Consider the following 13004-nt stretch of genomic DNA (forward strand, 5'->3'; position numbering starts at 1 on the left):
AGCATTTTTATTTTATGTGATGCATACCCCAAGTCTATGTATTTAACCAGCAGCCATAGTACAGTATCCATACTACATCTGCAGGATGCCCACAGCTCTTGAACCCTTGTAGAGTTTCACTGACATCAAACAGACACAGGACTGCACCTACTCTATATTCTGCCGTATGGTTATTTGACACCAATAAAGGCTTTACCACAGAAATCAATAGTACAAAAAGCAAGAGTATGTTTTATTTCAAGAAAAAATGACTTAGCTTGTTTTTTATTTCAATGACAGAGCAGTTCCTCACCTAATATGGAAAATTTCTGCTTTTGTGTTCACTAGGGTAAGACTGATCTGATTCCATTGAAGTCTGTTGAGTTAGTCTGGGTTTACATCAGTAAATTTCTGAGATGAGTTTGTCCCTGAGTATTAACATTCCTAATTTTATTTTCCAACACAGCATCAGTCCAAATACATAAGGATGAATGAATTGCAATTAGAAATAAAGACTAAATAATGGAAATACATGTTAACAGAAAACTACCGAGTTCCTCTATATTCAGGAAATCAGTGAACACATATTACATTCGAAACATGAATACTTATTCTTGATTCTCAAGTTTTTCTTTAGAAAGAAATTCTGTGTAATATATACATAGGCCTTTTTCAGTTAATGCTGTGGGTCTGCTTCTAATGTTACACTGCAATTGGCAGTGAAAAAAAATCAGTATCAGGACCTGATTTTCTAGTCCATATCACATTCTGATTCTCATTCACCACCATTACAATGCATGTTAAGTCCTACAAAACAGGGAATGTTCAATCTAGATGCAATTCTGTTCCTGTTCTTCTCCCCTCCCAAGATGATTTGTATTAGGCTTTGTAAAACATTTTTTACTACAAAATCTAAATTAGTTAGTTAAACTTCCACCTAAAGATGCCTTTTCACCTTTCATTTTATAACTAACCTAACAGACTGAAATGGCATATGGATTGGTATTTTTCTTTTTGCTAAGGATAAACTAACTTTTCTTTCCTCTGAAAAATTGCCTTATTCAAAATGATTGAGAAGGGAGTACAATCAAAACAAATGCCCCTAGCATATGTGATTGTTCCCCTAAGCACTTCTGTGCTGAAGATCTCAGAATCCAGCTAAAAACTATTCTGCTTGTGATAAATAATGAAAAAATTTCACTGACTTTGGAGGGACTGTTTGTATAACCAAGGCAAGGAGGATTTTGTTAGACAACAGAAGATAGGAAAAACTTTCATAAATAATAAGAAATTATCAAGGTGATTAGAAAACATTACTGTTTAAGTACTTTATGGAGTCTCTTTCATCCACATATAAATGGTCCGAAAGAGAATATTAGAGGCACTTAAACAAAATCCAGTTTCAGAAATACAACAGTACCAAACAATTTTATTAGTATTTCATACAAGTTTTTAACTCAACACTGGCTAATATTTTGATGTTGCTGAAGGCAAACAAAATTCAAAATCAATAGCTTTCTGTGTTTTACATTGGACTGGAGGTTATAAGTAACTGTCTTAATTATAAAATAACCTAAAATAGTAATGATTGAAGCAGGGTAAAACCAATACATTTTGTTTACTTTATTTCAAAATAGAGTTATTATAAATACATTCTTGTTATATTTCCTTCCCAACTCTTTGGATGCAACAAAAAAAAAAAATCTCACTGTGCTCATTTCATACAAATTCAATGTACAAATCATGCAAAAGATACAGATATTGTACCACTATCAAGTTCTGGATGTGTTCTGTTGATTCTGAAACATTTGTTAATATTATTCACAAGGCCATGCCTTCTATAATTTATATTGTCATTATGGCTTTTTAAAAAAAAAATTAAAAAAAATATTTTTATACTAGATTCCTATATTATTGTCAATCTTGAACACTAAATGCAAAATATAAATAGTCTAATGGTCTCGCATTCTTGCACCATGGTAGTTGCTTTCTCATAAAATTGCACAAATTTTTTCAAGGAAATGATTACACTTTATTGATTTTATTTAAAATGGAAACTTCTTCATAATACAATGAAGACAACATAATCTGTTAACACCTTCACTGATTTAGTGTATGTCTATGGGTCTTAACAGCCATTTTACAAGCATGGCCACTCAAACCAATATAATGAACAGATAGATCTGTTAAACCACATCCGAAGAGTCACCTTCCCAGACAGACTATAGATTTGAATGGACATTACACTAAAACTGCTGTGCAGACACATAACACTGTTTCAAAACATGGAGGAAATAAACTGACATTAAGGTTGTCATTCAAAGTAACAAGTCCACAGAAATATAGTGTTTTGCCAGCCTCTGCATTCTTCTCTCACACTACTATGCCTACATATTGCACCATATATGTAAAACACTTAGGAACAATTTCTACAGGAAGGCCTTTATTGATGCTGGTGAACCTACACTCAACTGCATAATCCCAAAAGAGTCACTGGGTTCTATGTATTATACACAATGTTTCTGAGCTGGCTCTTTTTGAAGTCAATGACAAAACTCTATTTAAGCCTCATTCTTGGGCAGGTGTTTAATTATTAGCTCATGAATAGTACCTCGGCACATGATTTAGGATGAGCTTAAATGCTTTACTGGACTGGGACCTCAGTGAGCAGGAAAATGTGACCCCATGTAATGGTACAACAAAATGGTTCAGTTTTTCCTCTTTTAATCAGTGAACAGAAGACCTCATCACAAAAAAAAAAAAAATAATTAAAAAACACACAGAAAAAATGCAAACCAAAACAAGCAAAAAACCAAACAAAAAAACCTCTCAATTTTTTAGCCGAGGAAGGTATGATGATAATTTATCATTTTTCTGTTAACACAGGGCAATGCAAGACATAAGCACATCAGTTTTCACATCACTTAAAAGTATTAGCTTATTTGTTATTTTTGATATTTTTAATGCATGCCTCTTGAGAGAAGGGTATGAGACATGACAGGCTCTGACAATGCACTGAAGTGCATCAGAAGCCTTATGCTTTGGTAAATCCCAGTGAATCTTGACACGTTCTCAAAACCACACAGTGCAGAGCAGGCACAGTGACCCATTATTCTCAGCCTGCTGATGGAGCCATTATAGCCATCATGTCAGTGCATCTTTAACACTCCTTAATCCACAGACTCTTGACACAATAAGCTCAAATGTTCTTATTCAAGCCTTGGCCATGTATTGCATCACTGGGCAACGCAGAACTTTTTATGCTGGAAATGCATACGTACATAGTACCCATGTCCTGAAAATCCCTATGACATCCTGAATGAAGTCAATAATTGTGCATGAATAGCAGCAGCTTTTTGAAAGAAACTCAGCCATTAATTTCTCTGTTATAATTTTATTATCTGAAGTTATGTATATACTTTGTACTATGGAGAAAAATAATAAAACAACCCTCTTTCTAAGTTACAAGAGCATAAACAAATGCCTGACAGTAGAAAAATGTTGTCTTGTTTTCCTTTCCCTTAAATAAAGAAGCAGTGCTTTTTTTTTTTTTTTTTGGTAAACTTTGTTAAAAATATACTGCAGGCTGTTTGCCAAGTATCATTCCAGAATAAAAATTTTCACAGCAGTATCATAAAGCCCTGAAATTAGAGGTTTATAATGGAAATAGCTGACACAGCCTTCTCCACAGTACTACTGGGTCTTGCTGTAACACTTGCTAGTTTCAAATTAATGAAAAATGTTCATGTTTATATACTACTGATCTTAACTGATTTACGTATTCATTATAAAAGGTGGGGAGAAGGTTCTGGAAGTAAAGGAAATAGAGGGTCTTATCCAAAGCTCATTGAACTGAATGAAAAAATTCCTTTTCAAGTCAAAGAACTTCCATTAATCTTACAGTATAGATTTTCTGTATGATGCTTTACCAAGGTATCTCCATTCTCACCTCAAGGTACTGTCTATCAGTGAGATACAGGGGGCATTTTCCATTCTTCTGACTACTTTTTTTCCCAAGCTATTTAGATTCAGCTTTCACAGAGGCAGGTTTTTACTCTCTAGATACCAGCTACACAACACTCTGAACTGAGACCACTATATTCACTTTACACTGTGGTTTTAAATAGACATGATTTGCCATGTTGTTCACTGTTCTGATCAGGTTTTTCTGACAGCAGCCAGACAGATAATAAGAACAGAAAACTTATGCATATACAATTAAAATATCACCCTTACCATGAATTCCTGTAAATACTTGTAGTGACAACTATTGAGATTAAGCTGTAGAGCCCTGAAAAGCAAGACAATTGACAGCAAATAATTGCCTGAGACACAATACTAAAAACTAATGAATCTATTTTAAAATGCACCATTGGTAACAAATCTGAAATAAGATAATATGCTAATTTCACAAGAATAGTACAGAACAATTTTATTATTATTATATCTGATCACTTAATTCTGGATAATGCTATACATTACATCCCCAGTTTCTGTTTGGTATATTGTTCTGTTTTTATTTATACTGAATGATTAATGCATTGTGATCAGGAAAACAAGTCAGGCATATTAAATACATATTAAGGAGTACATATTTTTCCTATTTAGTATACAAAGTATTTCATAAATATGAATTATATTACAAAAATAATTTCTGCTACGCTCACACAGTAAGCACTTTGACAATTTTGGACAACCTGTTGGGGTTGCAAGTGTTTCACGTAACTGAGAAGGAACTCTAGTTTTAATTGGAGATGAGTCTTATAACAGATTCTGCATAAACATCAAATATTTTCTTCAGATGCCACAAATACTGCAGAAGTCAGTTTGAACTGTTTTCTTTCTTCTTTTTTTTTAATTTTATGTATAGACATGTATGCTTCAAGTGGTCAAATTTATTTCATAGGTATGTAATGCATGGTATATTTTAAACAAATATTTGCACAATTTAACATTATAATTCCAGTGGTTTCAAGACGCAGGCCATAAATGTAACCAATTTACACATACTATCGAATGTTCTCTCTTTGCATGCTTGTTACTTTTCAGATAATCTTTAAACAGTGCCATTACAACACCACAAATCAAAGGATTACTCCAGTTCCACCAACTTAAATCCACGTGCAGGATGAAGGACCCAGCTGAGGTACAAATACCAGTACCAGGTTTCTTGTGTTTGTTCTAACAAATCACAAGGAGACGATGGTTTTGCATTTAAGGTACAAAACATATATGCCTCTTGAGGTTAAATTCAGTGTAATGTGTATAAAGCATCCCTTTGGCAATAGAGTTTGCAGTATCCCTACAGGATTCCACAGGGCATGAGCTTTATGTAGTAAAATCTATTAAGGAAATTCTCCTCTACTTGACAAATCATATGCAGCTACAGTTAATCAGACACCCTTGGATACACCTGCCTCTATGCCTATCAATATAATATAGTATTTGGAAGTTAAAAGTCAACAAAAGGCACTTTCATCATTAAATAAATGTCCTCTGTAGGCAATAAGATTGCATGACCTATATTTTATTCAAAGCTGTTTGTTCTTCAAGGACTTGTAGGTAGTCAGGTGAACCCTGAAGTTTAGCTTTTAGTTCAAAATATTCACTTTTTCTTTGTTCTACTACAATTTTACTGTGATTACCACCTATTAGAGATTTCTTGGGTTTTTTGTCTTGTTGTTTCTCTGGATAACGTATTTCAAAGCCACTGACCCCTATGCTGTTGTATTCTTTTTTACTCTCAAGAAAATTTTGAATAAATACATTGGAATCCCTCCCAGGAAATAACTCATCCAGTTCGTCGATTGTGCTAAGTCTTTTTCTGGTATCGACATGCAATAAATCTTTCTCCTTGTCATTAATATTTCTCAGAATGACTTTTTGCCCTGGTGGATCAGCAAACGTGAAGCCCGTTTCAGACTCTTTTAAGCCACAGGTATGACTTTTGCTCATCTGCTCAATGGTTTGAGGAATGAAGGCCTCTGCACCTAGTCCATCTTTTTTGTTTGACTTGTGATCGTGCTTTCTTAGCTGCAGTTGCATAGAACTGCATTCTTGATTTCCAATCCCTTCATGCTTTACAGTTGGTTTTTTGTTGCGCCGAAGCACAAAAACAAGAAGACAAAAAGCCACAAACACTGTTAAAATAAGCACAACTAATATGCTTAAGATTAGGATGGACAATGGAACTGGGCCACCAGGAGGACTCCGAACTGGTCCCAGCGGTGTTGTAAAAGTAACAGCGGGCACAGGACTAGTGAGCAGAGCAGATGGCTTGTTTAAAAGTTTAGGACAGAGGATCTCATTTTTCAGAGACTTAAGTTCAATGTTAGCAAACTGTACAGGTGTTTCACATTTCAATTCCTTCACCACAATACCTTCATTTAGCTTTTCAAGCCATAGTTTTAAAGCAACCAAATCACAAGTGCAGTCCCATGGATTACCTTCCAAATCAATTTGTGTAAGAGATTTTAGCTGATCAAGAACGCCACTTACAGGTAAATACATGAAATGATTGTTCCTCAGATTCAGTCTAGCAAGTGGTGCACCAGCAAAAATGTACGCTGGCAAGCTTCGTAGAAGATTGTTGTTCAGGTAGAGCAACTGCAAATTTGGCATTAAGTCAAAGGTGCCTGCTAGGATTTCTCTGATAACATTGTATTCCAAATACAGATATTGCAAGTTGTGGAGGCCAGCAAACATTTCTGGGCTCAGACGCTCTATCTGATTGCCATTGAGATATAATCTCCGTAAATTTGTAAGGTTGCGGAAAACTTCTCCTTTGATTGCTGAAATACGATTGCTGCCTAAATGTAACAAATCCAGCCCTTCAAACTCAATGAAATCTGTAGTGTCCACATCCTTAATATAATTGCCATTTACATGCAGTTTCTTGGCATTTAAAGGTTTTGGTATTAGTTCAGCCATTGACTCTATATTTCTTTCTTGGCAATTTACACTTAATCCCAAGTCTGACGGATGTGTTTTGCAAACGCAGGGGACTGGACAAGGAGTTAACGGAGGCACCCTGGTCTGGTAAGACACGATTTGACTGAGACTGCGATTCGATAGCGCTTTGCCTGCTACTATCCCCGAGATCTTCGAAGGATTTGTAGTCTTTGGCGGCTTTGTGACTAATCTGTGCACTGATGTTTGAGTGGTGTGGCCGTTCGGTGTGCTGTAACCAGGCTCCAGTTGCGAGGGAGGCAGAATGCGCACATCAAAATCACTCCCTGTCCCCATGGAGCACAGCTCTTGCTTGTTGGTTTCTTTCAGCAGCCTTCCATACAGGTCACTGGGCGTTTCACAGATAGCTTCTCCAATGTAGATGTTATAGGGCATGTTCTCCAGCCATGCTTTCAAAGGCAGCAAATCACAAGTACAATTCCAGGGGTTGTCTTCCAGCTGCAATTCAACAATTCGACCAATGTGTTCCAGAACTCCAATGTATGGAAGCTTCTGTATTCGATTCCCTCGTATATCCAGATGGGTTAGAGAAGCAAATCGAAAAATGTTATCAGGAAGAAATGAAATCAGATTGTCATTAAGGATCAAGACTTTCAGCTTGTGAAGCTTATTGAAGGCTCCCCGTTCAATAAACTTGATTAAATTGTAGTCAGCCTGGAGATACTCCAAGTTCTCTATGCCAAGGAAAGTGTCAGCTCGGAGAATCTTTAATTCATTGTTGTTCAAGTGCAACTGTTTTAATGCACTAAGACCCATAAAGGCCCCTCCCTCAATGTTCTGTAACTTATTATTACCCAGTTGCAGGGACACTGCATGTGTAAAATTAAGAAAGGTATTTGGATATAGAATAATTAGCAGGTTGTTTTGAAAGTTGAGGTGGTAAAAATTAGACCACGGTGGTTTAAGCTGATTTGGTCTGTAGACTGCAACCTTCTCACAGTTGACATAGAGTACATTCTCAACTGACACACAGGAGCAAACATTGCAAATTTCCACAGATATATCAGCATCTGCAGTTGTAGAAGAAACTGGAGATGACAGAACCAGAAAGAGCCACAGAAACATCTTCTTGTGATCAGCAAGCAACCTTAGGCTCCTGAACAAAGATAAAGGATCTAAAGAAGAAAGAAGGAAAGAAAAAAAGAAACATTTTTCAGTTATCATTGTTCCAAAACATCATTTGGGTTAAAAATTGTATTCCACTGAGCTACTGTACTTGCCAAGGATTATAGATAAACCACAAGCACTGAATTTAAAATAACATGAAAGATTTTAACAACCGAACAAATACACGTGAGCTAGAACGATTTCAAATACGGAATGTAAATCTCTGTAGACAAACACAAATAAGTCTGAGGTCTGTCAAATATATTTCTCTCTTGTACGTGCCAAACATGCATAACTCACAAAGTAAAATAACCAGAGGAGATTCCAATTTTATGCATATTTACTCTGCTCAGTCCTGCACTGCTCATATGTTGCCATGCATTTCAGGGATGTTAATCACAAATGGTGTTTTGCATGCCCAAACATCTGGGTTGGGATAGCACAATATTGAAGGGATGAAGTCGCAGACACAAAAAGCAACGCCAGTAGTCAATGTATATATCTATAGCATCAACACCTACAGGTTACCACTGAGATAATAGCGAGATTCACTCAAGGGATACACAGGCATGCACACACATTGTTTCTGTCACTTATTATACCTAGTTTAAATACATAGGTGGTAAACTGATGGCAGAAATACAATGAACTATCCACAAAACAAGATCAGCTCCGGGTGGCCAACGGAAGCACACAGATACAGAGGAAGCATGCACACACATAGAGCCCCATCCCCAGGAGTAACAACAGTACTCTGACTTGCGGGGCAAAACAGTCACAATTCACCACCCTGACACTACCGAAACCTGAGAATAACTTTAAAAACAAACAAACAAACAAACAAAAACCCAAAAAACCCCCAACACTATGTAATTTGCTCTTATCCCTGCACTAATACAGAGGTGGCTTTCAAGAACCCTTCACATATAGTCAGGTCAGCTGAGCTGCCATTTTTTATGCAGAACTGAAGCCACAGCGTTTCCTCTGAGTTAGAAGGCAGGGGTTTTTTTTTGTTTTGAGTTGGGTTTTTTTTTTTTGTTAAACAAATCAGTCAATAATCAATACATTGCTCCCCCCACTTTCCACATTCCCCTCATTTCCCAGCTTGTCCCTTTCATTTCCTGCTGTGGGAAGCCACCGAGTTGGCAGGAGGGAGCGAGGATGGAAGTGGAGAAAGCAGGAGCCAGCTGGAGGGAGGAGAATCGGGCTGGAGGGAGCTGCAAGGAGGGGAGGATGCGCCAGGGGACCTGGGAGGGCAGAGGAGGCAGGCAGGAAGGGAGGGAGGACAGAAGGACAAGAGGGAGAGGGAAAGCTGAGAGGAGGCAAGGAAGGAAGAGGGCAAGGGATGGCTGAAGGGGTCAAGGAGGCCGCGGAGAGGGACCATGGGGAGAAGAGGGAGCAGAGCAGCCGCTGCTGATCCCCGCAGCCTCCCGGCCCCGGCCGCGGCGAGCGAGCCCCCGGTGGCAGCCCCTACCGCTCCACCTCCCTCCCCCTCCCAGGCGCCGGCCCCCCGCATCCCTGCCTCGCCCACGCTCGAGTCCCCTCTTCTTCCTCAGCGCCGGGGCTGCGGGCGCTGCGCGGGGCTGGCGGCGGGTCGGCGAGCCCGGCCGGGAGTGCAGGCGCTACCGCAATGGTTTGCCGCAGCCGGCTCGGCGGGTGCCGGCTCCGCTCCGCCGTGGGCGCCCCGTCGCCCTCTGCCTCCGGGCGGGGGAAGGCGGGCGGGACGCGGGCGCACTCACACCGCACGCACATGCCATGCCCGGCCGGGAACGGGCGCAGCGCGGCGGAGCAGCCCAGCATCTCTCCCACCCTCCCCTTGCAACAAGGCACAGCCGCGCTCCCCGCAGCAAACGCTCCCCACCCTCCTTCGGCACCTTTGCAAAGTCCAGCCCGCAGCACACTCACACACCCCCTTCCCCCGGCCCCTCCGCACAAATCCTGCCCACCCGCGTCCCTCCCACACCTCCACCGGCTTATGCGGGCCCCCGGCCCCTGTCCCTCCCGCAGAGGACGGGCAGCGGGGCTCCGGGAGGCGGCCGGCTGGCGCGGAGAGGCGGGCGCGATGGCAGAGCGGCTCCGGCAGGAAGCCACTGTCGCCTCGTCAAGCCGCCCCCCCCCCCCCCCCTTCCCTCTTTAAAATAACAGCAGTAATTACTAGAGCAACGAAAACAAAACCTTCGGAAGAATTAAAAGAAATGAAAACGCCGACGTAGGCGCAGCCCCGCCGTGCCCCCCTCCCCGCCCGCACTCACACGCCCGGCGGGGCGGCCGCCCCCGGCGATGCTCCCGGCGGCGCTCCGCGGCGAGCCCGGCACCGTCCCTACCTCGGCGGCCGGGGTCGCCGCGGCCCCGCTCCGCTGCGCTCCGCCGCTCTCCCCGCGAGGTCTCCCCTCCGCGGCGCCGCGCAGCCGGCGAGCGGCGGGGGCAGCCGGGCGGCCGCCCGGGCGAGCAGCCCCGGCCGAGGCGCGGAGCACGGCGGAGCCCGGCGCTGCAGTGCCCCGGCGGGCTCCGCCGCATGCAGCAACCGCCTCGCTGAGCCCTGCCCCGACACCGCGCTCCCCCGCACACATGCGGGGAGAGGATCCCTCTGCACACGGGCGCCCGCTCCCATCGCACTGCTCTCGCCCACCCCCTGCACGCAGAGAGCCCCCTCCCCTCCGCCACACGCACACTCGCACACACATGCACGCACGCACCGCGCGCCCGGGCGCTGCTTCGGCGGGGGAGGGGGCGCCGCTCCGGGGGAGCAACGCCGGCGCCCCGCAACCGCGAAAGCCTCTCCCGCACGCCCGGAGCCTTCCGCGGGGAGATGCGGGGCTCAGGCGGGCGCGGCGGGGCGGGAGGCGCCCCCCGGGGCGGCGGGAGCGGCGGGGCCGCGGGGCCGCGCCGGGGGCCGCGGGGCTGCCATGGGCGGCGCGCAGCAGCTACAAGTGCAGCCCGGGGCAGCGCCGGGACGGGGCCACCCCGCCCCCGCCCAGCGCCTGGGTGCTCGGCTCCGCGGAGGGGAGAGCGGGGCGGCGAAGGGAAGGCAAGAAGGCGCTCCCCCCCCCCCCCCCATCTTTCTGATGACACCCCCCCCCCGCCCCCCGCCGCGTGAAACAAAAGTAGAGGTGGAAACTGAGTGGGCAGGGTGGTAACATTTGCTGCATTTAATGTGAATTGCAATTGTGGAATAAATTCGCTGTGAGGAGACATACCCGACCCGTTCTTTAGACAACACAGCTATTTGTGTATCTCCTTCTTTGCGGCTAGGTGAAATTCCTCCTCTGCTTAGGTAACAACTGCAGTCTGATGAAAAAAAATCCTCTAATGTTATGCACTTGTGCAATACAGGTTCTGCTAATTTAGAACTCCTATTTCCTCTACCTTTCAAAATCTACTTTAAAATGGTAATGAATACCCCCAAACAAGGTGACATCGCTTTCCAAGGCAGAGTCGTCAGCTAACCAAATGAAGTCTTGCAAGGGGAGTTCAGCTGCTTGTCCTTTACCGTGAATGCTAACACAATTCAGTTAGAAAACTGTTTACGTATTGCACACGTACCAGTTGTGAGTGCTAGTTCTGGGCATTAAACATCAGGGAATGGAAAACAGCAACTGCTTTCTTCATTTAGAGAAATGAAATAAATTGCTTGCTCCAAAGGCTGACTGTATCTAATTGAAATAATTGCAGAATGTTATTTTGCATTATGCGGATAGACTGATACCTGAAAACAAATGCGGCTGAGACATCAATAATTTGCATATCACAACTGAAAGTGATCCATGATTAATATTCACCCAACTAAAAATCGAAGTCTTTAAAATGTAAACTCTTAATTATTGAACCATTAACAAACTGCTGTTCACATCAAAGCGAATGCATACATATAAAGGGCCCAGGTTAGAAGGATTTGTATGTCGTTTAAGCTGAATTTTTACTCTAATTTTAAACTATTTAAATGGACTTATGGAATAGAGAGCAAAGATCTACAATAAAATTCATTTAGGAAGATACGTGGTTTATAAGTCAGGCATGTGGTTTATAACAACAGGCTCAGAAATGCAGGTGTAAAGATCCAGGTGTCAGTTTTGTTTAACCACCTACATTAGGCTGGATGTTAAACTAATTCCTTGCTTATTTAGTAGGTGAAAGAGCATATAGGCAGTATCAAAGACAGATCCCTACTCCCACCACCATTCAAACAACTGCTAAGAGACCAAATCAAAGATCAAATAAGGAGCATAATGAAAGTTCATACTTTAACCAAGTAAACTGTGAAACAAATGCATATTTAAAAGACCTGAAATTGCACTGTAACTAAATAATTCTTGATGTTTCTCTTATAAGTGGCTATTAACAATGACATGTTTATGGTGTTGTAGAACTCATCTGAGAAGGAAACTTAGTTATGCAACACAATTTCATTATTAGGCTTTTAGTATGTAGTATTTTTATATTTATTTCTAATTTACAGTCACAAAAAATAACTCCTCCTCCCAATCTTATTTAAGTGGTTTCTAAGCCACTTGTCCTAACCTACAACATGTCAAACTCACTAAGATTTTAGGCTTATATGTCAGGACAACAAACCAAACCAATCTGAAGCTAATTTTAAATATAACATAAGCACAAGCTTAAGGTCAAGACTGTGATCCAAGACCATGACGTGCTTAAGGAATAAAGCACTTTAAGGGGTTACATCCTAGAATCGCTTGGTTGTACCTGGTTCTTTGAGATCTGGCGAGAAGTTCTTTCACCATCGGTAGAAATGCTCTGTGTAGCCTGATGGTACATAGTAAATGGAAAAGAGTGGAGGCAGAAAGGGCAGGTTGGATTATCTGGTCTGCTTCCCTGAAGTTTCCAAGATCACTTCAGGCTACACACCATGCCCATTATTGTCATCGCTAACCTTTTCTTAAATTTCTTGCTGTGATGGAGCCTCATTCATCTCCTTTGAATTTTTTCTC

The 13004-nt window shown here is 42.3% G+C and overlaps 1 protein-coding gene across 1 annotated transcript; it reads right to left on the reverse strand.

Moving 5' to 3' along the window:
- Positions 1–1388: 1388 nt before the first annotated feature.
- Positions 1389–10841, reverse strand: SLITRK4 (SLIT and NTRK like family member 4). The gene is made up of 2 exons (XM_064463170.1): positions 10752–10841; positions 1389–8063 (listed from the first exon to the last, which is right to left on the reverse strand). The coding sequence occupies exon 2, from the start codon at positions 8011–8013 to the stop codon at positions 5500–5502; it is 2514 nt and encodes an 837-aa protein (XP_064319240.1). The 5' UTR covers positions 8014–8063; positions 10752–10841; the 3' UTR covers positions 1389–5499.
- Between the last annotated feature and the right edge of the window lie 2163 nt (positions 10842–13004).

The sequence above is a fragment of the Phalacrocorax carbo genome, chromosome 11, assembly GCF_963921805.1.
Source record: "Phalacrocorax carbo chromosome 11, bPhaCar2.1, whole genome shotgun sequence".
Taxonomy (NCBI): Eukaryota; Metazoa; Chordata; class Aves; order Suliformes; family Phalacrocoracidae; genus Phalacrocorax; species Phalacrocorax carbo.

Coding starts and splice junctions, on each gene's coding strand:
- SLITRK4 (XM_064463170.1), bottom strand. CDS start 8,013: ATGTTTCTGTGGCTCTTTCTGGTTCTGTCATCTCCAGTTTCTTCTACA.